The sequence below is a fragment of the Apteryx mantelli genome, chromosome 1, assembly GCF_036417845.1.
Source record: "Apteryx mantelli isolate bAptMan1 chromosome 1, bAptMan1.hap1, whole genome shotgun sequence".
NCBI lineage: Eukaryota > Metazoa > Chordata > Aves > Apterygiformes > Apterygidae > Apteryx > Apteryx mantelli.
In genome coordinates, this window is record NC_089978.1 from 122,772,583 (window position 1) to 122,800,365 (window position 27,783).

Here is a 27,783-nt window from a genome sequence, read left to right on the forward strand (position 1 = left end):
TCTCATCACTCCTAGGGATTAGAAGTTTCAGAGGCACAATCCAATGAATAAAACATAGCCACTTGCTTATTTAGCATGTTTATTAAAAAGGAAGAAATGAATGACTGAGTAACCTTTAGAGATATTAAAATACCCAAAGAATATCATTTGAGTATAGCTCATGCAGTATTTGTAAGTTTGACACAAGCATTGTGGGGGAAAAGTACCCAATACTAGCTCAAGAAAGGAAAGGCAAGCAGTACTGGTGTCAGACACAAGAATCCCACTGTGTGCATATCAGTGCCAGCTCATTGCAGTGCCTTCCCCACATGCTGCTAGAAGGCGGGTCTGAAACTAAACAAGAATCACATGTTTATATACTACCGGGAAAAAAATGTGCTGTGGGTAGCAAGGACTGATATTCAAGTTGCCTCTTTTTTTTTTTTTTTTTACTGTAAAGGTGAAAGCTACTGTCTAGGAATCTGCAGATATTCTATTAAACTGAATGCCAATATTCTCAAATTTTATAAATGCCTTTGGAAACCTTAAATCAGCTAGGTTTGGGCTGATCGGCTCATCAGGAGATTATTTCTTCCACTGCTGGATTTACTGCTAGGATTAAAGGAATGATCTTGTGACAGAAATGTGTCTGTCACTTCCTCCACCACTTTCTTTGAGATCAAGGATGCATCCAGCCACACTTTTTCCTTTATGTCCCTTTCAATGCCAGTATGGCCACGCAGGCACAGCCCTTTCTTCTGGCTAGGAAGAAAGACCAAACAAAAAGACCTGATCCTGAAACCTTGCTCACTGCAGACCAAGGATGCTAGGGAAAGCAGCAGGAACCTACCAGGAGGCTGTCCATACAGCACACTGGAGCGGGAGCTAGGGAAATGCATATATCACTCACTGCAGACATCAGTCCCTATACAACTATAGTCAAAGCTGTAAAGAGAATGTGTGAAAGCACCAAAGACTGGGCAAAAAGCGAGGGTACATGAGAACCATCCTGGACTAAGAAGCTGAAAGATTTTGCTTGTTTGTATCAGAAGACTGGGGTCAACAAGAAAGACTTCCTGGCAGAGCAGTGATCTTGAAACAGACTGCCTGCAGATGGATGCCCCAGGAGAGATGCCACCATTCTGTTTCATGCAGTCCTGCATATGTGGTGCCGTCTCTCCTTGGACAGGTCTACTCAGATGAGTGTGCAGTTCCTGGCATCCTACCAGCGTGAAGCCACCGAGGCATTGGCCTTCTGTTATCACCCAGGCACCAAGCTCATACTTGTTTGAAGACTGATGCATCGCAGCACAGTGCCACTATGATCATTACACACTACTCACAAGCACTAAGTGAGCCCTCAGCTGTTGGGGGAGGGGGGAAAAAAGAAAGAAATATATGTCCTGAAGTCTGGATGCGTACCAACTCATGTTCCTGTGCAAGTATGAGAGTCTTGTTGAGACCTGTCTCCAAGTTCTATTTATAAAGGAAGTGAACCTGTTTTTGGTGATTTCATTGAAGTCTAATATTAAAGAAGAGAATTAACTGAAATATATAATATTACCATAATCAGCTGCATGGATAAACATGTCCATAAGGCCTGTAAAGAGACCAGAATGTGACAGTTCTGTAAATTCTTGACATTCTCTTGGGGAACTAGTAATTTGTCAGGTTTTGAAGGAAGCTTTTTCTGGAACGTGATTAAAACATAATTCTCAATATATTTGCTTTATACAGTTTCCTTTTGCTTAATTAATTAAAACTCAGTATTTCCTTCCTCTTCTTTAAATATCATCCCGAAGAAAGTAAATGATGTTCTTTCAGTCCTTTAAAGAAAGTTTCCTGCACCCTAACATACTTGAGCTATATGTTTGATGGTTTTAGAAAATCACAGGAGACAACCCCAAAATTACAGCCCAGAAAGAAACAGTCATGCAGTAGCAGCATCACTACAGAATGAACTCACCTCAGTTTTGTACACTACACTGATCATAATATTTGTATTTTGAAGAAACAGGAAAGAATTATTTGTTTAGAATTCTGTAACATCATCAAAGGAACACAGGTGACTGTATATGGGATATGTATACCCTCATATGTGTCATATGTACACACATACACATGGGGGAGGGGAGGAGGGAGGGACACATCTCAGAGATGGAATGAGGGGAGGAGATTTCTAAAGGAACAGTTTGGCTGGATTTTTGTTACAGGTTCTAATCCATTTTATTTTATATTTTTTAAGGCAGCACTGTTTCTGCTGCTGGGGATAATGAAGATGAATCCATAAGGAATCTGAAGCTGTTCTGAATCCAAACAGTTACTGCCAGGTGAACAGGAAATGATAGTTTCTGTGTCAAGAAAAGTGCTTTTTTCCACAAAGAAACAGCCAATGGCATTTTCTTGTTATATTGCCAGAAATGTACATGATAAATTATTGTAGAAAGCAGCTTTCACAAGGAAGATTATTTGCGTTTTCTCTTTGGCACATCAGTTTGCATTCTCACGAATCCAGTCATAAAGTGCCATCACCTTAGTATATACACCAGGACGATTGCGCCGAGCACATCCTTCGCCCCAGCTCACAATGCCAGCAAGGTACCATCTATTTCCCTTTCCTGTGCAGGCCAAAGGACCTCCAGAATCTCCCTAAAATGAAGGGTACAGTTCAGCCATTAGCGCACGCCCACAGCACAGGAACAAGTGTTAGGTTATTTAGGAACTCTAAATATCTGCCCTACTCTTCCTAAAATTACAATGTAATATTAGCACCTTATTTCCAGCTAGAACGTACCTGGCTAGATATTAAATTCTTTCAGCTCGTTTTAACTTATAAAAGCAGCACACTAATCAATATAAAGCAACAGCAAGAAGATAAAGGTGAAAAATTACTCACTGCTGATGGCCCATTACAGGATTCATAAAGTACCTGATCACAGAGTTCAAGAGGGAGAGGAGGAGATAGGGATGGAAAGTGGGAACTCTGCCATCATTTGGCCGTAAATTGTTCATATGTTTAAGACAGAACTCTTATATTGTACGTTAATCAGAGACAGAAAGAGAAGTGTCTCTTTCTTGCATTCAGCTCTGCCACACACACACATACACAAAAAAAAAAAGTATAATTAGATGTTGTTAGCAGCTTCATAATGAAGACTGTGGCTAGATTCGGGGAGGGGGGAGGAAAAAAAAAACTTTAGCAACATGCAAATAAGAACTGGCTTCTCAAAAGGAACATGCAGCTCTGCTTACAACAACATGGAAAAGTAAAAATTCCCATTTATCTCAGTTCACAGGATCCAAATGCATTTGGGTTTACAAACACTTTGTGACCCTCGCTGTTTTAACCTTGTATGCCTTCTGTGAATGAAGGAGTTCACAGACCTCTGAACAGTTATGGATACTGCTCATCTCTGCAGATTTTCCTTATGCATATAAGGCAGTCTGCAGCCTCCAGGTTGAGCCTGGGGTTTGTTTGTTCTCACCAGTTGGAGCTAACACATGGGAGAGGATCAAGAAAGCCATGTACCTGTAAAAAAAGTAACCAGAAAGTCTCTGTCACCTAACCAAACAAAATTATCTAGTGATAAGAAAAGAAGCCTCAACAATTCTGCTCTCTCCCAGGCTGCTGCCATACTGGTAACTTTAACCATCCAAGAAGCCGTTCTTACGGTGACTTCAGGAAGAAGGCTGGATATTCTGGCCAGTTATACAGGAAGCTCTAAAAGACTGAAGGAGCTGTATGCAGGTGGAAAGAGGAAGGATCCTGAAAAGAGGAACCATGTAAGACCAAAGAACACCCCAGAGTGATAAGAAAACTGAGTATGAAAGTGTACACGCTTCATTTCTTACTGTAAGTATCATATCATCTAAAGATGAAAGGTGCTTGGAAGCTTCACAAAACCTGTGTGGTACATGCACAGCTTTCATGTCCATGAAGAAGTGAAACAAATCAGGATGTCCACAACCCTGGAACCACAGTTAGAGAGCTTCCAGAGCATTGTGGGGATCTCCTGGACTGCCACCATCATCCCTCTCTAGCACTGCACAGGAAGTATGCTAGAGACAGGGAAAAAAAAAGAAATAGCACAGACACTACAAGATGAAGACGTTTAAGACGCAGAGGACAGAAACAGAGCAGATTGTGTTGGAAAGTAGATTGACTAGTATAGTACCTAGCCAAATTGGTTAAAATGTCCATCTTAAAACTTAAGGCCGTTTCTAAGGCAACACATTTTTTGGAGGAACATCAAGCCTTAGGCATATCACAACACATGTCTTAGCAAAGCAATTCCAAGGCCTAAGGTTATATACAAACAACATGTTAAGTTAACAAAAATAATAATTCAGTGAACTAGGTCTTGGAAACTGCAGAAGGATCCTACAAACCAGTCTTTTGTTGTGTGTTAAAAGGCTAGACCCTTTAGAGCTATAATCTTGCAAAAATTGTTTTATTACATTAAAACAGCAAAAATTACTCTATTAAAAAAAGCTCTAACAAATTACCACAGACTAAAATCAGTAACACATTTCTCTCCATTTAAAAAGTAACTGGTATAATGACTAGGTTTTCATTTAGAAAGCAGATATTCATCTTAATAAGTTTAAATAAATTACACACTAGTCTAACAACTGGGAAGGAGAAGGAAGGCAAGATAGTTAAGTGCGTCTAAAAACAGTTTCTGACTAATTGCGTGTGCAAACAAATTAGGTCATATAACTCATGGTACAATGATGTAATCAAAACTTGTCATAATACATGACTGAACATATGAAACTAACAGAGGCAGCATTTCAACTGCCTTTACTGGATTTAGCTTACCTTGCCTTTTGCGTTTCCTTGCAACTGTAACTATACATTATTCATTATTCATCACATTGTTGTAACATTATATTAACTCCCACATAAATAAACAAATCAAGATGAATAGCGAAAATAGCAGATAGCCCTAACTTTATTCCTTTTATCCTTACATCAGTTTTTTAATAGGAAGGTTAACTTTTGAAGAGGGGGAAAAAAAAAACCAAACCCTCTTCAGCTCATTTTACTCCTTGTCTTGCAAATCAACTTTTCTCAAGAGATTCAGACATTATCTATGTCAAATTTCCTTTCCTATTTTGGAGAAACTTTAATTGCCAAACACTCAAGACATCTCACTTTATTACTGAGAAAAGAAAAAAAAAAACAACCTAATCCCTGAAAAGTTTTCCAACAAAAGCAAGTATTCTTCTGTAATTTCTCCACAAGTCCCAGATTACCTGGCATGCATCAATACCACCATTAAGATTCCCAGCACACAGCATACGCGATGTGATCAGGTCATCATACAGTTTGTTGCAAACACTTTGGTTAATTATTTTCACTCTAGCTTCCTGCAGTGTTTTGGCAAGATGACCTAGAAAAATACAAATGTTGCAGAGGTTATGGTAGTAAACATTTTTAACAGAGAAACCACTTGTCAAAACAGAGGAGAATGGCTTCAGACTCAAAATTTACCCAGCTAATGGCAGAAGAGTAATTCCCCTCCCTTCAATTGCTGCCTGCCCTCAGCTTTTGAGACTGTAGTCTACACTAGCTCTAGACAGAGGTCCTTATGCACTACCACTGTTGCCTTTCCATTTCCTTAGTCTTTATCCTTATTAGTTGGTTCTGTCAGTCAGAAGTAAAAAGCCATGCAAATTGGGAGTATAATATGAGATTTCACACAATATGACTAGTTTTGAATGCCATTTCAAATTATGCCCAAAGCTTTTTGCTATTTGTACTACAGTTTTGCCCCAAATACTGTCCAAGTCCTAGTAATTGAAATGTCTGCATTCTCTCCCATCCTCCCAGTCCTAAAGGAGGAACTGAGGAATGAAGCAATAGGAAAGAAAAAAAAAAAAAGCAAAAAAAAAAAAAAAAAAGCCTGTAAGTCACAAGTAATGGTAGGGGCTTAATTCTGCTCTACAGGATGGGCACAAGTTATCATTGTGAACTAAATATCCTGAGACGTTTTGACCCATCAGTGAACATAATGCTCTCGATATCTGGATGTTCAGAAGAACAGGTTGGTTGGTTGGTTGGTTGTGCATTAGGCTCTGGGGGGAGTTTGGGGGTGAAATAGGCAAGATCAAAAAATAGGCTTTTTTTACATGCCATTATAATGATTCTTAAATATTACCTATGTCATTTCTTTAAAAAGCAAGACCGTATAAGAAGGCATCATTTGTAAAGCTATTTGCACTTTATTATGCTAATATGTGATTATCATAGATTTGAATCGTCCATTAAAAAGGCATATTAAGAAAGTCAGTATTACCATGGCAGATGGCTTCTGATCAAACATGAGCAATTAGGACTCAGAGCAATTGTGGGGATCACTGCAATTCTGGGGAGCTGTCTAAAACCCAAGTCTAAAACATGGCTCAGGTCTGATGCAGCAATAGGGGTGAGGAATCTGTGGACTCCCCCAATGCCCTCCTCCAAATCTGCCTGCTCTCCCCTTTCCTCCCCACTGTAGGTGGCTGGTCTGAGCTGTGCAGGCAGAATACTTCAGAGGGCATACGTTAAACTGCCTTCAGTCAAGACAGACAAAACCAAAAAACCTACACAATTTTTGTAGCTATTTCTGCAGATACCCCCATATTGTCAAACTACATTCTTAAACACAAAGTCTTTCCTTGCATTAATTTGAATTTCCTGTTTTCTTCACCTGTAATATTGTTTATGATCTATTGCCCAGACAGAATGAGCCTTGAGCATAAAAGGGGACACATTTTTGTAAATCTATGATCATTTACTTTTCAATGGTGTGTGAGACCATCCTTGATCTCCGTACAGAGGATGCATATTCACATTTATCTGCCATACAAGTAAACATTCAGAATTCATAGACTAGATATTTTCTAGCTTTTCACAGAACTAAGTAAACCACAGGTATTTTCTCTTATGACTGTAAATATTTCATTGTTAGAGTTTGAAATTAAGCCAAACTTGCAAGAAGTATATCCAGGAAATGAACATACTGTTTTCTTTTATGGCTCCCCAGCCAGTTACATAGCAGACAGTTCCATAAACAAATACTCTAGAGGTGCTGGGTAAACAAATGGGCTGTACCAGCTCACTGAAAAATACTGGTGTCTCCATTTCCAACAAGGCAATGTCATAGTCTGAGATATATTGGTCATATTGCGGGTGGATAATAATCCTTTTGATTGGTCTCATAGCTACATGATTGCTGTTTTCATTAATGGTGCGTAAGCCCATATACGCTTTCCATCCAGAAGGAACAGAGTATCTGTAAAGAGAATGGTTTTAGAACATCCCATTGGAAAGCAATGCAGTATTGGTTCATTCAGTTTTAAGCATATTGCAGTATTTGATGAGAACCATCAAAAACAAAGTAAATGGGGAAGAATACTGCTTATGAAGATAGGTACGTTACAGTCTCTTTCCACTAAAACATTAAGTTATGATTTTGTTTACCATTTTAAAAGGAATAGTTTCTTGGAGCTATAAGACCAGTTCCTTGCAATGGTCACTTTTCATCCATCTTTACACAAAGCAAAGCTCTCTGCAATACTTCCAGAGTTGGGTTCCATAAAAGTACAATGAAAGCAGAATGAAACAAGCTATGCCATTGTAAGCCATGTGGTTTTGCTCTGTAATTCAGTCTACTGTATGGTTTTCTGCTGGCACAAAAAGCATCCATGACCGATTTACCAGAAGCCCATAGTATAAAAACAGGCTTAGGCCAAATTTTAGTCAGGTAGAAAAAGGCAGGTACGAGTGCAGAGGTAAATCAACTATTCTGACATTTCACAGAGGTACTGGCTGAAGCAGAACCAGACTGGGCAATTAGCAAAGGGTTTCTCAGAGCTCAGTGATTAGTGTAGTTTGAGCTTTCAAGTAGAATGACGTCCCATTTGTCTTGGGTAAGGGCCAGCAGTGCTGTTGACATTCATGAACCAGGAAGCAGGCCAAGCAGGGCTGGCTGCTCTGTCATACAAGCCTCAACAGCTCATGTCCATCTCACACTAGCAATGGGTCTTCAGGGTCTTAGTCATAACTGTGCTAAGTAACATGCCTATTTTAGCATAAAATTACTTTGTGCATATTGGGTAATTACACTTGCTAAGTAGCTATTTAGATATAGAGAGACTCTATTTCTGCATGTCACTACAGTCTTCAAGCATTTACAGTCCAAAAAGTAAGTCTGTAATTGAAGTAGGAATGGCCAATTATTCCAAGAACTTTCTGACTGCAATACTACTACTTCACTTTGCAACAGGACTCATTTCAGGAGAAAAACTGCTACACCTCAGATACCAGCACTGAAGTTAAACCATGATGAACCAGGGCATACAGCACTGGAAAAATCTAGGTTTTCTGTCCTTGTACACATAGTCTGGAGAAAAGAGAGAGAAACAACATCTACTCAGTTCAGCTGGGGATATTCCGCTCAGATAACAGGGATGCATTTACAGCTCAGTAAAAATGGGTTGTATTTACAGCTCAGGAAAATCCTTTGTCCAAGTCCTTCTATGCTGAATAAAAGCTGGATTATACCCTTGACACAAGCATTGTATTGCTGTGAGTGTCTCCAGTATACCAACATCCTTTATACAGTGTCGTCACTCTCCCTTGGGCATTAATGTATTCTCCTCCACTGCATGCAGCACTCCAGTGCTAGTGAGTAAGTATCAAGCAAGAAACTATTGTGTAGCATTAGCACAAGGGTATCTGTTTTGTCTTGACATAAGCACAGACATATTAAAACTTTCTTCATGAACTCAAAATCTTATGGGCAATCATATTACGGAACCACAAGTCACGTTACATCAGGAAAACTGTGATGTGCTTGACAAAAACCAATGTAATCTCAATCTCATTTGACCACATGCAAACATATGTTACAGAATTTAGAGTACCGGCTTGCTTTTGACAAAAGCCACAAAAGTTCAACTGTAAATCTTGTCCAATGTATTGACACAGATCCCATCATAATCTAACCAACTACCTTCTAACTAGAATACATACAATCATTGAAATTAAAATGTATGTTTATCTATGTATTTCAGAATGTAAACATCATGCTTTGGAAGTCAGAAAAATGTATTATCAAACTCTAAAATCATCTATTTCTTCCTTCCCACAAATGAGAGGTATGTATTCTCTATTTACACAACCTAAATAGAACACTAGTTGATTTCACACTCCACTTTTCAACATACAATCCTTTTCTTGGCAGCAAAAGGCCATAGATTCTCCTCTGAAAATCCTTGTCCTTTAAATATGAAGTTTACTCTAAATCTGACTAGCAAACCCTTCCTTCTAGTGTGTTTTATTAATCTGTCATTAACCTGCAAGTCTTTTCCTGGGCTCAAATGCAGGATTTACTGGCAATGGAGGCAGAAGAGTTACTTTGGATACTTGAGACTTGAAGATTGCAGAATACAATACTCAGGATTCACATAGTAGTATCATGTCATAGAGTTATACCCTGAATCAATACATCTACACATGGAATAGCTACTGCAGACTCTTGAAAGCAACACTGCAAGGTTTTTAAACTGCAGGTACCCTAAGACAATGTAGCCTGTCCATACCTTACAGAATCAGAATCCAGAAAGCAATGGGCAGCAGATATGAGCCATCTGTTTGAAATAACAGATGCGCCACATACGTGGCCATGTGCTCCCATTTGTAAACTTGCTTGCCAAGGCCACTTTCCAGATCTTGCTTCTTCACCTCCAACAATTCTATTTTTCTTGAGCCAGTGTCTTCCACAAGCTAATAGAAATAATTCAATAAAATAGTAAAGAAAAACACAAGGTTATTTTACATTATTATGCTTAATACATAAACTTACTTTTATCCTTAGACCCCAAAGCCATGGGAAAAAAGACAAAAAAAACCCAGTCCTTTCTTACTGTGCAATTGGAAAAAAGGTAAGGATACTTGCCCATTTTCATTCAATGGGCTGGTCAGCTCACTAATGATTGCTTATCCTCTCTTACAGCTTACTAAAGAGGTTTGTAACTCAAAAAGACAATCAAACACAGTGCTAAGCTGGGTTGTTTCCAAAGGTTTACTTAAAATCTTACATCCTTTCACTCCTTACATAGGTAGCTCCTTGACTATTTGCATTTCGTTCAGCTCAGACAAGCACTAATACTCACCAGCTTAACAACCTGGAAGTGAGCATTACTTGAAATAAATCATCAGAGACACAAGGGACCAGTGGGTTTAAAATGAGACAGTGAAAAATTCAAGTCAGACATTTTCATACAGTTGTTATCAGCAGATTCAATTTTTTAAATTCACATCTGATTTAATCAATTCTTGATCCACTAACGTGGATCCATCAATCCCTGAGTCAGTTCCAATGTCATTAACTAATTTTTCAAATCAATGTTACCACACCACAGTTCATTTCATCAGATCCATCTGCACAATCTCTTATTCCATCGCATTCAGGATTTGGTTTCAGCAGACATTTTCCACTGAGGCACTTGTAAGCATAAGGGGAGCAACTTTTGTAGGCTGAAATAAGAGGGAGATAAGATACAATGTCACATGTTTGGAGCCATGATTTCTAATGACTAAAGAAGATTTGCATAGTCAATCTATTCATCAGTAAACAAGGATGTGGCAAAAGCTGTTCAAAGCCACATGTTCCAGTCTGCCTGAAGTCATAATCTGTGCTGGTGTAAACTGGTCCTTCTGTGGGGGAGACATTCCACTCTAACTAATGATCACAAATAACTTAAGCCTCCATTGACTGTAACATAGACAGCAGAGACTCCATCTGCCCTCCACTCCCTTTTTACTTAGCTCTAAACTGAAAGAGCTAGGCTTGTCAAGTCGGTTGTTTTACCTCTACCAGCAGTGCTACTGGCATTACAAATTATACATCTACACGGCAGATGATCTTCAGCAGTCAGGATTACTTTTGTTTTTAAAGGAAACTTGAGCAAATCATTCAAGGGCTTTAAAGCTTCCTCCAAGATGTCTTCAGGTAAGAAACTATTACAATTTACTACATGGAAATTCTGACAGACCTCAACATTGTGCATCCATTATTATCAAACATATTATCAGTTGTTTACAGTGACCTCCAAAAAGTGGTAGGCACTTTTTTTGACAAACAAGGACATGCTGCCAACTACTTCAAGAAGGACTTAAGATTCCAAGTAAGGTAAGTGTTACAGGGGCAAAATGCAGCAAGTCACTGAGATATCAGTAGTACCAGCAATGTCCCTAGCAGTGGTATGGCTACAGTAAAGAGACTACGCATGTAGCAAGGGGCAAAAGCCCTAAAACCATTATGTCTCTTTACCTTACATTATTTAGAACTGATTCTGCAGCAGTAAGGGGAAAATTGTTCTTCTCACAGGATCACCAGCAAGTTGTGGTTAGGTCATCTAACTAAAATCATTGTTACCCCAAATTTTGCTTCATTAATTTCTTGCCTAGACTCTCGCAAGCACTAGTTATACTCTGCATGTTTTGTTTTCACTGTTATGAAATGTACATTTTGTGCAATGAAAAAATACATAGAGCTGCTAAATTCAGTAGTAGTTCAGAAGGGTTCCATTCACAACATGGGAATAGGTTATGCGAAGCAGAATGACTAACACAATGGGTCCATATCACAAGAGAACTGCATTTCAGAAGTCCTTTTACAAATTAGATAGTACTTAGTCAACAGGACTCTCAGAAGTCAATAGTGTGACCTCATTGAGTCATTCAGAGGAAGTCTCTGGGGATTTGCTTATAACGCCAGTAAATCCCTGTGGTTACTCCTCATGTGTAACGTTGTACAGGAATCTGTAATGGAAGAAAGGTTAGAATAGAGTGGGATTTTATGTAAGTCATAGGTCCTTATTAGGAGAACAGTGATTGAGCACATGGTTTGTCTTAAGCACTGAAGACCAGTTGTGACAACATGAATCATACCTGCTGCTAAACGGTGCAAGGAATAGTTGACAGCTAAACAACAGCTGCAGGTAGTTAAAAGTGCATTCTTTTTTCTTTAATTAAGTTAGGAAACTAGCTACTAGATTTTAATGATGTATTTAATTGGATTACTGACCCGTTATAGATGCTGTTTGTTTTTCTTACAATTCCCCAAACTGATCATAACTAGTGACATGGAAACCCAAAGAATTCATGGGAGCTGTCTTTATTATTCTGCTGTTCAGACTAGCTGGTCTGTATGCTTAGTCAGACAAGTAGAACACCCAGAAAACAAACATACCCTTTAAAAGTGTCTGTTTTCTTTTGTAGGCGGAGGGAGATGGTGTGGGCTGGCCCTTAAAGCTAGAAATAGCTACCTGAAGTCTTTTTCAGCAAGTTAACAGACACTTACTGCAAATGCATTTCTTGAAGGGGAAAAGAAGAAAACACTTAATTTGGATTTTTTACACATAGTGAATTCAACTTGATTTATAATCAGCATGTCTACTGGAAGAGCCACAGATTTAAGGAGATAGTTTATCCATTAAAATGAAAACAAGCATATTCCTGTTTCTGTCTTCCCCATCTCTCGGAAAATAATTTACTAAAAGATATACTTACAGCAGTCATTTTTATCACTGTCCTCCCCACAGCTGTCATCACCTTTGCAAGTCTTATACTGATGTTTACACTTCCCATCGCCACAGTTCAGCTGTTCTGGATTACAGCCTGAAGAAGAAAGGGGTGTAAATGTGTTACAATCTAAACAGCTGGCTAGCGGCCATGCACTGCTCTCCCTGCCACAGGCCATCTTGAGGTTACTGTGCCATCCACGGCAGACATGAGTCTACCTTGCTCTTAACGGCCTCCAGTAACAGAGAGTGTGTGGTGTTAATTTGGTTACAATACTCTGGCTGAGGCCTTCCCACTGCTGCTGGGAAGATCCTTTCAAACTCCTGTTTTATATTCTAGTGTGGCACTTACCTTTTTTATTTTTTATTTTTTAAATTTTTTTAAGACAGCTGTATGGCACTGTGACTCACAGTCAGCTTTTGAGATCCTATCACCACCACATCATTTTTCAGCAGAAAAGTGACTTAGGCAATCCACCAGTATGATTGCCTACTTAAGTTGAGACTCTATCTTTATTGAGTAGAGTATTATTTTTTCCCCATATGTTTTCTCCAGTTTACCAGGATCATTTATAAATCCATCCATCCCTCTTCCTGTTGTGTATCATCTTTCCTATTTAGTAAGCACCTATCCTATTCCATCATTTAGATCACTACCAAAAATAGTAAAATGTCCTATAACAGATACTGACAGTAAAAATGTCCTTCTGTTTTGGCAACATGCCATGGACAATCATTCTCTGGAAACAATTTTCCCAATATTTTCTTTTCATTGCATTTTCCTCGCTTCTCCGCTGTTTATCCTCACACATCAGAGAAGTAAAAAAAAAATTGAAAACTCCATGTTTGTTATAACTCATCCCCTTGACACTTTTTTGATATTTACAAATAGTTTGGTTTGACTATTTTTTTCTAGAAGCTGAACTTGAGAAGATGGATGTAAAATTCCCTTCTCTCTTTCTCTGTTTTCCCACTTTTGAAGATACACATTGCATGTCCTCTTCTCCAGATTTCTAGTTCTTCGCCCACATCCTCCTGTGTTCTTAAAGATAGCCACCAATATTTAGAAATTGTTTCAGCTACTCTTTAACCTTCCTAGAGTAAAATGATAGAAGGACACAAACAAGAGAAATAATCGACTTGCAATCTAATTCATCACTACCATCTAAGCAGTCTTTCTGGCCATCACATCGGTTGCTTGAAGGAATGCATGTTCTATCTGCACACTTAAATTGTCGAGAACAAGCTAGAAAGATAAAAAATTAATGGCAGTAGAAAAGCTGTCACAGACCAAATGCATACTGAGACAGGATTGCCATGCAAAAATGTTAAAATGGCTATTAAAAGCTAAGGCTAGTGTCATTTATAAGCTCAATTGAATGTTAAAAAAGCAAATACTATCTTACTTGACATCATCTGCCAAAGATTTTAGCAGGCAGTATGAATTAAATGAATCAACATTCACCTAAATGGACTTAGAAATTTAAATTAACATTAACTGCCTCACTCAAAGGGTTTAAAATGAGTCAGCACAGATGCATAATCACTACTTAGAGCAAACACCTCTTTAATTTATTAACATACATTTTACACTGAAGCAACTACAGAAAAAAAATCCCAAACCGAGGAATTTTCCTTAGCATTGCAGGTACAAATTACCTGATACTAAAATGTTTTAGAAATTCATCTCTGTGCTACTTGCTGGAGCTTCTTCATTTCTGATGGGAATAAGTGCTTTATGAAATATTTTTCAAATCTAGTAATTTCATTATGAAACAGCCTTTCACTTAGAAATTGTTTTCACATTTACCTAAAATAACAATTAATCTTGATTTTAAGGTGTTTCTTTGAGATATATAAAAAATGTTTGCTCTCTTCCATTCTTCATATTTGCCAGCAAAAATCAAGCCCCAGATATTGGCTTCTATATGCAGATAGGCAAGCTGTGGAAGAATAAGTAGGCAAAAGGGTCCTATTTTTGCCCGGGTCAAGTCAACTTAAATTTTCTTCCTCCCTGGCACCAAAGGCAAATTAACAGCTAAAAGCAGAGAAATCACCTCCCTCAACCTGCTGGCAACACTCTTCCTAATGCAGCCCAGGACACCATTGACCTTCTTTGCCAGCAGGGCGCATGGCTGGCTCATGTTCAACTTGTCCAGCAGGACCCCAATGCCCTTGTTTGCACAGCTGCTCTCTGGGTGATCAGCCCACGGTGTGTACTGGTGCCTGGGGTTGCTCCTCCCCAGGTGAACAACTTTGCACTTCCCTTTGTTGAACTTCAAGAGGTTCCTCTCTGCCCGTTTCTCCAGCCCAGTGAGGTCCCTCTGACTGGCAGCACAACTATCTGGTATATCATCCACTCCTGCCAGTTTTGCATCATCTGCAAAATTTCTGAGGCTGCACTCTGTCCCATTGTCCAGGTCCATAATGAAGAGGTTAAACAGTACTGGTCCCAGTACTGACCCCTTGGGGACACCATTAGTGACTGGCCTCCAGCTGGACTTTGTGCTGCTGATGGCAATCCTTTGAGTCCAGCAGCTCAGTCAGTTTTCAGTGCGCCTCACTGTTCACTTATTTAGCCAGCACTTCATCTGCTCCTCTATAAGGATGTTATGGGAGACAGGGTCAAAATCTCTTCTTTGCACCCTTCTGCATGAAATGCTGCACAAATGGCTGCCTCTGTTGGCTGCACTCTGGCCACAAAATCTGTCACAGTGAATGACTGGTCATGAAATCTATCACTTATTTCTGAAGGAAGGCATGAAACAAGAATTTGTACCAGAGACCTTAGCATATACATATATTCTTTCAAGTCAATAACAAACAGAATTACACTCAGTCATGTGAGCTGAGGGTCTGAGAAAGTTTCACAAACAGAACTGATCTCAAAGTCATGGAGAATTGCAGTTACCTAGAAGTTAATTGGGTAAAGGAAGTTGGTCAGGTTAGAAACAGAAAGAGAGAATGTTTCTGGAAATTAATGAAGAGTAGATATATACGAAGAATATACTGCAGATGAGTCTTTTTCTAAGAAAGATATTACAAGCCGATGTATCCACCCTCTGAAAGCCAACATATCCACTCTCTGAAAGCCCCAAAACATCTAATGCTATTCCAGAAGTGTGGAGATCGGGGAACCAGCAAAGGGGCTGTGGCTGTAGGAAACACAGTCGTCTTTCTGCAACACATTCTGGCAAAGGGTCTCATTGACTATTAATGAAAACTTAAATAGTTGTCTACAGACAAACCTTGATGCTTGGTTTGGGATCACCCTTGAGGCTGTTTCAGAGTATGCTGAGTCGTGAATTTAAAGAGAAGACTGACTTTACTCCTATTGGTTGAAGAGTCCTACTAGGACCCTCTCTGCCACGCTGTTTGCAAATATTTTAAAATATTTTTAAAATATTGGCAAACTGTCAAGTAATTAGATCTGCCAAAATTGGGAAATTTCACTTTTACTTCCCATTTTACAGAAGCTTTGTGAAAAGTTAGAAACAAAGTACTACCTTCCAAAAGTACGGCTTATCTAATTTTATAAATCTATTTAAGCAGTTAAATACATAATTACATTCCAAACATCCCTGTCTTGAAAATAGGTTAAGAAAAAAAAGCAAGTTGGTAAGTGTGTGGTTGGTCTATTAAACATGGTTTCTCAAAGGTCCTTAAAAATGAAAGTGCATGCATATTCACTTACAGTCTGTGTGACTGAAGGCTTTGTATTCAATATAAAACCCTCTGTGGGTGACCAGTTCATCAGAATGGAAGTTGATTGCAACAGAATAGCCATATTCTTTATTTCTGTTGCTTTCTGAAATTGCTTTGCAGTATCTGGCAAGGCAAAAACAAAACAATTAATTTCTAACAAAACTGACCATTGTCACACAGCTACCTCTCCTATTACTGCAGGGTACCAATGCCAGAAAGCTCTAAAGCACTACAACAAAGACAAGCTATTTTTAGTGTAAAAGTTTTCCAGCTCTAACAGAAGTATTAGAAAGCTTATTTACAAAAGTCTCCCACTGCCACCCTCCCTTCCCCGCCCCCACCCTTCCACTCCCAGCAACTTTTCTGGGACTAGCAGACTTTCAACAAAAAACAGCAAGAGGATCAGCATCACAATCTAGCTTTTAAATACAAACCACTTCTAAGCATGCTTGATTTCAGATTTCCTGTTTGGGTTTACAGACCCAAGAGGTTAAAAATCCAGCAATGAAATCACGCACCCAACAGCTGTCACCAACTTCCATATGCTCCTTCCAAGAGACAAATCACTCTGAATACTTCTTTTTACACACATCTCGAATTGCCTTATTTACTGAAAACAATTACAACCACTAAAGAATAACTGATATAGAAAAGAAAACTTCAGATGACAAAAGCTGTTCACCCAGAATAAGACCAGAGCCAAGAATTCACAGCTCCGCTGCAGCTGTATAAAATCCTGCAGTCTTCTACATCATTGCACTTAAGGAAAGCAACAAAATAAATATTTATGACTGTAGAAAAAGCAGGATGGTTAAATTAACATAATGACAAATGTTTGGTACTAAGGCAGGATTAAGAATACTATTCTGCTGAAATTCAGTGGAAGTATGACATTTTGTTTGCTGAAACGTGTCTTTCTGCACTGGAAGTGGTGAGATTTTTAAGGACAGTATGCAGTGCAGAATATCAAAGCACAAATTAATATGTCAGAAAATAGGTAGTATATTTGACTCACCTAACTCCATCAATTTCTAACCAGTCCTTATCACATTTACTGGACCCTGGAGACTTCTCTTGAATTTGTATTACAAGGATTTTTAATGACAGCTTGTAGCCAGGCAATGGTGCCTAGAAGTGAAAGGATAAATATCCCACCACACACAACCACAAAATGAAGAGTCCTATGCTTCTGAGATGGTAAAACTTATTTTACTTACTATCAGATTGAAAATACTGCATTTTTATGATGTGAAGCAGCACCTGTGAAAATCCAAAAACTTTGCCTTTTAAAAAGTGTATAGAAATCTTTTTAAACATAACTTTATCTTGCCAGACTGTGCCAGATAAAGGAGCATAAACCTTCCTGCAGCCAGCCCAAAGCACTATATCCAAGATTCATGCTATATTTGTTCTGCCAGGTGGTAAATCACAGAAGTGATTTAAGACACCTAGGGCAGCTGGCCACACAACTGCATTAGCTGTTCATGTGCTGGAAGCCCAAATGAGGACTGTGTTTTAGAAAGCCTTTCTTCACTTTCCTGCATATAGATGATAGTTTTACGCTATAAGCTGCTAATAATTTTCATCAAGCAGGTGAAAGGTAGAGACTGCTACAGTCTGATAGACATCAAGGGAGCCCTTTTCCAGGGAAAATCAAAAAAGCAGTGAAATGCTTAATGGAGCAACAGGTAAATGCACCAGAAAGTTGGTGACAATCACAAATAGGATTCTAAGTGAAAGCTGGTTTCCAACAGCCAAGGGCTTGCTGGAAATTCAGAGCTGAATTTCAGAGCCAGAAAAAGTCCTGGTTTTGCAGAGTTCAGGGAAATAAAGCATGATACATTATGAGACATGTTACACCCCTGTTTTCTTCTTTCTACCATAGAAGCAAAGCCATGGCTATTAACCATTTGCTAGGCTGTTAGGAACTGTCATCATATTCGGCACTTTGTTTCTGTCATGAATAATACTCAGCCTTTTAGAAGCTGGCACTCGTCTTTTGCATAGCACAGGAGGAAAACAGGATACCTGAGAACAAGTCAGGTGCAGTGATCTTGGTATGCTTCCCCCTGACTTTTCCCACACTGAAAGACATTTCTCCCAGGTTTACTTTGACATCACATAAAGCAAAGAACCTCACAAAAATCACCACTACTCCTAAGAGTTCCCAGGACTTACTCGGATGATCCAGCTGCAGTCAATGTTTGGTGGGTAGTAACTCGGGTAATAAGGGGAACTCAGTGTCCCGTTCCAGGAGATAAAATGCCCACCACACACTGGGAGAGAAATATATCAGCAAGGAATACAATTATCTCCACTGGGCTAAAGTGGAAAGCTTATTTCACTTGTTAGGCTCCTTCTCTATGCACAGGGTTAGAAGACTGGGTCATGACACTATTGAACTCAGGTTTTGTCTATATTAACAGAGAAGCATGCAAACTTCTACTTCCCCATCACTCTGAAGTTCTTTCACTTTTGGATCAAACTACAGTTAAGAACATGCACAAAACACCTCTGAGTGGTGTTTTAGAAAACTGTTCTTTTACAGTAAATGAAAGAAGCAAATAAATGTGGACACAACACAACCCCACTCTCCAAATTATCTCTGATCCTTTCTGTAAACTTTTTCAGAAATTATAAAGCATTTAGCCCAATGGAGTGAAACCTACAATTAATTTTATGTAAACCAGGAAATCTGTGTGTGTCAGTTCTCAATCTGAAAATGCACGTCACATTTGGACAATTATCTTTGAGGTTTTATTTTTTATCAAGGACTCTCCTAGACATCCAGTCCGTACTGATTTTCGTTTCCTTTAGGTAAGACAGTGGATGCAAACATGAAGATGAGAGGAAGTAATACAATTTTGAATAATTTGCTACATTTTTTAATAGCAAAAATGGACTATTCATAATTCTGAGTACCGGTCTCCAGAATAGTGAAGCAAATCTAATTTGTAATGTGCATGACATTAGTATTTTCTTAAACAGCATTCATAAAGGCAAAAACTGAAATGTGTAAACTTCAAAAAAAGGTTGTTTTCTACAGGTTATCCCCTATGATTTGTTCCACAGGTTAAAAAACTGTCAGTTTTTTCATTCTATCAAATTTCTCTCAGTTAGAGAGGGAACAGATGAACCTTGCCAAAGAACTGTGGGTAAATTTTCCACTTCTGAAGCCTCTAAATCTCCAGTAAAATATTACAGCTTATTGTAATTCAAAATATTTCACTAATCAGCCACAACTCCTGTAAAATTCATAGTATCCCATAGGCTTGAAACATACTGCTTGGGTCCTGAATCCACTTGATTTCTTACAGAGTCAATTACATTGTACAGTTCCTTTCAGAAGGGGATCAAAGACTTATATTAGAAGTAACTTTTTGCCCTTTTGCTCCATTTTCATGAAACATGTCTTCCCTGAGCTTGAGGGAGATTGCCAAAACTGATAAAAGCGCTGCTCTGTGACTGGGAGTATCTAGCCTGGGGCTGGATACAGTGCCAAAAGTCTATCTGGCTGGCTGATCTGCTACTAATATTTGTGTATAACAGGGTTATCCATGCAGTAAGAGCAATCACTGGGAAAGATGGCTTGGGCAGTAATCAACAAAAGAAAAAAATCAACCAGAGTGAAGGATATTCTTTATTCAGTTCTCTGACATCTCTTTTAAGTGGATCAGAATGAGAATTCCCTGACTTCTACACCAATATTTTTCCCCCCAAAGAAAAAAAAAAATGTTCAGGCAATATCAACTTTTTTGAAGCAACAAGAGGAACAAGCATGCTTACATCAGGCACTTGTTTCTGTTCATCACTTACTGATTTTAGGAATGGCTTGAAAGTGAGCTTTTAGTATGTTCCTTTCTTCTCTTCGGTCCAGTGAGAAGGTAAGCAACATTACATTACTTGATGAAGTTAAATGTACAACAGGAGGAGTCCAGGCCCCAGGCCCACACCATCTGAAATATCACAAACTTCGCGTAAGAAGACATTTCCCATATTCCAGTCTCTTTTGCTGAGAAATTAGGTTGAAATGACACTGATCTGGTCATCTCTGTTTCAGAAGTATTCCCCTGGCTACCACTTCCCTTTTATTCTTCCAGCCAATAGATACTACATGAGATGCTTGCTAGAGTTTCCCAGCCTCAGAGCTGAGTCATTCAGGGTAAACATCATGGATATTCTGCCTAACAGGTACTCTGAAGTTTTCAGGCCTATAGAAGCATTGGAAAGGCAGTGCCAGATGAGGCTACTTAAATCTTAAGTAGTGGGTAGTACCAAAAAGACCACCAAGGTCAGTGCTGCAGAGCCTCTGTGCAACACCTATCAAGCCCAAAACATTTGCCATCTGTTATCATTCAGCTTGGTTTCATGTAGCTGACAGCACAAGCTGTTACAAGAACAAGAGGTGGAGAACCCCACCCATGGCAACTGTTTCTTCTTCTTTTGTTTAAATAGTGAGCAGTTAATTTATATCCTGAAGCTTGAAAACTTACTCTCTCTTGTAATTTGAGATACTATTTCTTGTATCTGTGAATTAATTCTTATATCCATTCCATTTTGAAATCCACAGTACATTTTGGATTTTTCTTTCATTTACAAATCTTTCAGTTTACAAACCTATGTGTGAAAATCTCTAATAGTCTTTTTTACTTCTATGCCAAGCAAATGAAAACAATTCAGATCTGACCACATAGTAACAGTGTATTTCCATCACGGTGCTGCATCAAGTCCTTTGACAGTGTTATCTCTTGTCACTGAGATTCAGTAGTGTCAGTGTTAAACGTAATTTTTAAATCTTCAACTCAAAGTAGTTCTCTTAAGCTTTTAGCAGGCTACTCCCTGCTCCCATTTTAAGACACATGAAACAAGGATTTGTGATTTGCCTTCTCCTTTGTAGCCATTATAATATCCTTTTATCATGATACTTGTCAAACCTTTTCTAAAATGAACAATTTGAGTCACCTCCCCACTGCCACATGGAAATATTTCAGCACCTTGATCTTCTGCTCACCCAGTTGGGAGCCTGCCTTATCTTCTAGCTGTACCTTTTGCCACAGTATCATCAGAAAAGCAAGGCAAGTGTATGTGAGAAAAGCTGTCCGCATGAGACATATCGTTTTATGGTATATCTCAGTCTCAGCTCATTCACTCCTCAGTATTTGTAGCTGAAGAGCTTTATTACAGCAGTCTACAAAAACTTGTGAGAATCATTTGAGGCACCATTTGTGATCCAAGGACTGAATATTGGTGGGTGAGGGGGGTGAGAACCTCCCACATAAGCTGTCTTTTCAAGGTAATTAATGGCAATTGTCCTTTAGCTCATGTAACAAAACTAGCAATTTTACCCTGGAAAGCCGTCATCCTCACAGTCACATGAAATACACCTTTCATTTGGTTAAAGTAATACTGTAGCATGCACACACAGTTTCTGGAAAACACCAATTTCCTTTGTTAAGGGAACACAGGCAATGTACAGAAATTCCTGTCCGTCATGAAGAATGGAGACATTTGTAGCAGTACTACTGCATCTGTCCTAAGTAGGTCACTAGCTGTTTTTAACTTACTTAAAAAAAAACTAACAGGCATACGCAAAAATGCACACTCACAAAGTTGGTAATAAAGGCAACCAAAAAAGTCAACTTGTTTGGAAGTACTATAGGGCTCTTAGCAACATTTTAGTCACCAAATTCTGTTCATTGTTCCAGTTCTTTGATAAGCAGGCTCCAATGCATGGATAAATTCCCTGAACTTTCATATTGCAACTTGGTGCAGCTATGTTCTATGAATGCTTTTCGCCATGCACCCATGTTGGTATCGCTAGCTTCCTGGTGTTTTTATGCATGTGGTCCACTCTACATTTCTGCTCCCCAAAAAACTGAGCTACTGCTAATAAAACATGATGGAGTAACAGTTCCAGCAATAACCCAGGGTGAGCAGCAAAGCAGATGCAGCCTAGGCGTCAGGCATAAGATTCTCTGTGCTACACTACCTATGTGCAGCACTATGGATTTGGTGGCAGTCTGAGACTAACTCCTAATAGAGACCCTGTCCTCACTCCAAGCCTGGCCTTTTGACGGTTTGCCAACAACAGCAAGGAGAGAGATGAAAGTCTGGAGAGGATTACCTACTCATTCCAAGTAAGTTAAAGTACTGCTAAATAAGTTGATTTTAGATGCTACTAACTGAATCTGCATGCTCAGCTAGGCTTTTCCTAAAAGTGATTAATTTTTTTTTTTTTTACCCTTGAAACCATCCTTCCTCAGATTCTAAAGCTCACTTATTTATTTCATTAATGAAGACAGGTTCATGGTGGGTAATATGTTCACACATGAAATTTGATGCAGGAAGAGTAGGAGTAGTGTAGCTGCTAAGATTCCAAGATCAAATGATCTAATATATTCAAGCGGACTACTCAATAACTCTGAGGAGTGAGCCTTCTGTAGACACAGAGTTGTTATGATGATTTGTTTATGACTTGACTACTGTAAAACATATCTTTTCTAAAAGTAATGGAATACAAAACTGTATCTTTTTGAGTTGTAACAGTGCTTGTATGAAATCAAATACAGTACAAAAATCAGTCACATTGTAGAACAAAACCACAGTTTATAATTCATTGTAGGGGGAAATAATATGGAAGATCTCTTCACTGCCTTATACAAGATTTTTATTTAAGTTGTATTTGGAATCTCTTACATGTTGGAAGCCTGTTTGATATCAATTTCACACACTAGATTTTCAGAGTTTCTGTACAACTCAGTAAAACATCTTTTTTCTGTACTGTCATACCTTGTAATGATCTTGTTCTGCAGAGGAAGAAGGAAATCATATGCTGATAACTGGTGTGATGCACAGCTTCCTGGAGTGACACCATGCAAAGTAGTAACTACCAGTCTGACCACATAGTTAGAAGGAACTCGCAACCTCCACTGATAAAAAGACTTCTTGGGATTCATCAGAGTTAGAGTCCTGTTGTTACCTGGCTTTGCATACAGGTCAAAGGATACTGCTATACAGAAGAAGCTAGATCAGTGGCTGAATAAATGTAAGTTAAGGTAAATAAAAAGTTATTGAGGAAAATTTCAGAAGAAGAGGCAATAATCTCCTACCTAATAATCTACTTCTTGACTATCCTAGTCACCTTTTCCCTTACTGTTGTAACTGTGCCAACTTCTCCCTACAGAGCCAGGTGCCGCCTCCTCCTGCTCTGGCTGAGATGGCACAATGCCTCCCCACCACCACAGGCTCATCACATGCTCAACAAGCAGAAGAGGACTTGGCTACAACTGCTACCAGCTCTTCTAGAAACTGACTTCTGCCTTTGCCGTTTTCTCTTTGCCCCTCTCCATGCAATGAAAATACTTACTATGTGACTCCACAATTTTGAGATGTGCTTAACACAGAGAAACCTAAGTAAGCTGAAGCTCTACAGTATCTGACTGATCACTAACCACTAATAACCAAAATTCTGTAGCCACAAGGCAAATAAACCATGCATAATTTTATATAGTGGCATTTCTTTTTTAAAAATGCCAGGAAAAGGAGCTATGGCTCTCACTAAAAATTAATGGGAACTGTTCGATTTCAACCATTCAGGTTAGAACATTAGTATAAAAGCTATAAAGCATTTTCATCCCAGTCATTATATGGAGCCCAGGCCATGCACAGCCCTAGTCTGGTTTGGTTCTTAGGCCTTACAGAAATACAAATAATTGGGTAACTGCAATTTTTATGTTACGGGAATATTTTTTTTCCAAAGCAATATTCATTGAGATTGAAGAATAATTACCTGATTTTAGCATCACATCATATTCTGTGGAATCTGAAACTGAAATTTAATAACTGTCAGCTACACAAGCCAAAGACACAAACTGGAATAAGAAAAATAGACAGAATAGGTATTAAATGACAGGTACATTGTTACCAAAAAGCTCTATTGTAATGAGATCAAAATCTTCCTCTCCAGAAGAACTGAACATGTGAGGTGCTTGTTTACTACCGATCTCTTTTTGTCCCTTTGAGGTCATTTTTTTAAGAGCATCAGCCATATCTTGTGGTGCCCAGAATGTATTCCAGTAATAAGCTCGAAGTCCAGACTCTCCTTCACTGTGGAAGAAAAAGCCCCGTATCATAAATACACTCTAATTAATATATGGACATGCCTTCCACTGGTCTGTATTTTTGGCTTGTACAGCTTAATAGCCAGTTGAACTGCTGTGCAGAGAATTGCAGCTGAACATGGTTGCAAAAAGCTCTCTTATTTCAAAATTGCTTTTTCTATACAGTAGAAATATTTTCAAAATAATACTGAGACTGAAAACAACATTTCATAGAAAACCCTTGCAATACTTTTATGGAAGTGGATGTTTCTATCCCTGTTATATAACTATAAACTTTTAAGATAGTATTACAGTTCTAGACACATTTTCCTCAATATTTTATATTTACAGCTTCACACCATATGAGAATACAATTTTAAGCCCATACTTTGGTAGAACATTTCAGACAATTCCTGTTGAGATAAAAAGTTATCTGTATAGGTACATATACAAAGTAGTATTCAAGTGATTCAAAGAGTCTATCATGCTCCTCCTTTCAAAATGGCCTATGGACTGATCTTTCAGAAGTTTTCAGGGATTGTTATGACAGTAATAGACATCTGCTCAGTGTATTTAGATTTCTCATCACGGGTTTAAGAATAGGGCCCAACCCAAAATTATAATTCTAAGTTTTATTTTGAGAAGTTAAAAGGGAACTTTATTTAAATAGACACAACCAAAACAAATTTCTGAAAGTGGTATGGAAAAAAATGCTGGTGAACTGTGGTTTCAAAATCAGAAGTAAATGAACAGATTCTCTCAGATAACTAATTTATAATACACCAAAAAAGATGGGACAAAATTCAATATCTCTAATTTAAAGCACATGCTTGAAAAGAACCTACCTGAAAGCAGCCACTACAGACTTCAAGTAATATTTTCCCAAAGTGGAAGACTTGTATAACTCTGCAAACTGGCAGTCAAATAATTGCAAAAAAAAAATGTAGAGTTATGTTTTAGTGTCAATACTATCTCTTATGCTATGTAAGTAATTGGATTATTTCTTCCCCTACACCCCCCACTCTCATCCTACAAACATCATCAATCATTTTCACAGAATGTGTCAAATAAGGATAAACATGTATATATTTTCTTTAAAAAATTTTTTTCAGTCACATCATGCTACAAAAACATTGAGATAGCTCTTGATAATTAGGCAAGAAAAAGAAATGTTTATAAATAGATTTATGTTTTTATTACAGTCTCCATATATTTTGTTTACTTAAAATTCATGGCAAATTTCTGGCATATAATCTGCACATGGGCAGCTTGTGTTGGCCGTGCACAAAGCAGCTTTGAGACAATAGATTAGCTCTGTTAGGAAATACAGGCTAACAGAGAAGTGCTTTGTGTTTAAGACTTCTGTTTGCATGTACCCAGGAAACAGTATTGATCTCACAAAAATGGACTCATATGAGAAGTGCAAGAAAGCAAGTATTGTTGTGGGAGTAAAACAAAACAAAACAAAAGCTTATGCCTTGAATTTGAACTGTAATTAAAAAACCCAGATGAAAGAGAAAAATCTAGCAGGGAAGAGTGTTAGAGCAAAGTAAAATAAACCCAAACAAAAAAGCACGGTTCTAGTTCTTTTAATGAGAATAATTTGTCCATAACCTTGAAACACCCAGGTTTTATTATCTAGAAAATATTGACCTTACTGTGAGACTCATAGCCACAGCTGTGTAGCTACATTCCTAAAGCTGTGCAACAAGCGGAATGCCTCCCAGCTACTTACTAGATCTTAATTTCTTATTTTGAAGAAAAGAGAAAAGGAAAGAGGAAAGGAAAGGAAAGGAAAGGAAAGGAAAGGAAAGGAAAGAGAAAAGAGAAAAGAGAAAAGAAAAGAGAAAAGAAAAGAGAAAAGAAAAGAGAAAAGAAAAGAGAAAAGAAAAGAGAAAAGAGAAAAGAGAAAAGAGAAAAGAGAAGAGAAAGAGTTAGGACTCATACTGGAGTCTTCTCCTCAATCCCAATCTGAGTCTGCAATAAATACTTTTAAGTTCTTGCTATACTTATGTGGGAACTTACATAATTTTGGATTGCTTCTGCTTGCAGGAGGAATTTCTGTGACTTTGGATCAGTGAGATCATTTGTATATGTTAAATTAGGAATTTCCGCACTTCCCCCAATATACATAAAGGAAAAAGCTGGAGCTGAGAAAAAAGGACCAGGAATTAGCACACGTAATAATATTACAGAAAAAAATCCAGAACGAGAAGCTTGCCGAAGCATGTATTTGTCCTCAGCGTCAGTGGGCATTAGTTCTTAAGAGAAACAAAATAATACGAAGAGCGCTGAGTCAGTTCCACCTCTAGAACAATGCCCAGAAGGATAAGCTATTTGGAGAGGAATGAGGTACAAGTTCGCACAGGCATTTCTACTAATAGGTTTTAATTGTTAAGCCTCCTTTTTTTTTTTTTTTTTTTTCTTTCCTAGAGAGGTAGGATTTTAAAGACTATGAGTTGAGTTTTGGGAAGAAGCGCACAAAAGTTAGTTATCCATTCTGTTTTGAAAAAGTGAATAAGATAGACAGTTAATTGCTATAGATTCTTGAGAAAGAATTACGTTACTGTCTCAGTTGTTACTATCAAACCTTCATAGCATGACAATGACAGTTATAACAATAGTAGTATTCACAAGCAGAGACAAAAAAATTAGAGATAAAATACATATCTTCAATATTCTTGTGCAACTGTCAACTGCTAATTACTGTGCATTTTATTTGCCATAGCGAGGACATTAAGGAGAAAGGAAAGTGAGTAGTTTATATATCCATTATGTGCTTAACTGCTTAGTAGAGCTTACTGTACTAATCATTCACACAGCGCAAAATACCCATCCCACCCAGACCATGGTCGAGAGTAACACTTACCGAATGAATAGTGCAGGACCAGCACAATTACTGTAACTATTAAAGAAATAGGTAATACTCCCAGAAGCCACCTTTTCCAAAAACGGAACCTTGTCCATTTGAGGAAACAACACTTCTGACACACACCTTCTTGGTAAGGCTGGCAATAGTGAAGATGCGGACTTTCCTAAAAACAAGACATGGGAAGGCAACAATCAGTAAGACAACACAAGAAGGGGGATAGTATCATATTTCACTACATTTGACTTTATAACTTTTAAAGAGGGTTAAACTAAGATACATCTTCCATGTTACCAGCTATGTTGCAGGTGAAACCTACGCATTTCTGGGTCACTCATTTGTGATATACATTTTAAGTTATATAAGGAAAAAAAAATTGCTATCACTTCAGTTAGAAGCAATCTGCATATGAAGAAGTGGAGAGAGAGATCATTTACTGTGTTTCTGCCGTAAAGCTTAGCTGTCGTCTCTTACCTGCCCAGCCGCCTGCTCAGAGTGGTATGGAACGGGTATGCTGTACACAGAAACCTGCCTGGAGGGGAAAGCCCGTATCAT

General features: G+C 38.3%; 1 protein-coding gene across 1 annotated transcript; it reads right to left on the reverse strand.

Moving 5' to 3' along the window:
- Positions 1–1,757: 1,757 nt before the first annotated feature.
- On the reverse strand, positions 1,758–27,783 carry LOC106490718 (suppressor of tumorigenicity 14 protein-like). The gene is made up of 17 exons (XM_013950218.2): positions 27,703–27,783; positions 27,229–27,394; positions 26,385–26,509; positions 25,205–25,272; positions 24,185–24,366; positions 24,050–24,088; positions 23,050–23,269; positions 20,077–20,216; positions 18,439–18,536; positions 17,276–17,388; positions 16,250–16,383; positions 12,545–12,652; positions 10,388–10,507; positions 9,571–9,754; positions 6,988–7,259; positions 5,239–5,375; positions 1,758–2,628 (listed from the first exon to the last, which is right to left on the reverse strand). Exons 1-17 carry the CDS (start codon positions 27,781–27,783, stop codon positions 2,470–2,472), a joined length of 2,346 nt encoding a protein of 781 aa, XP_013805672.2. The 3' UTR covers positions 1,758–2,469.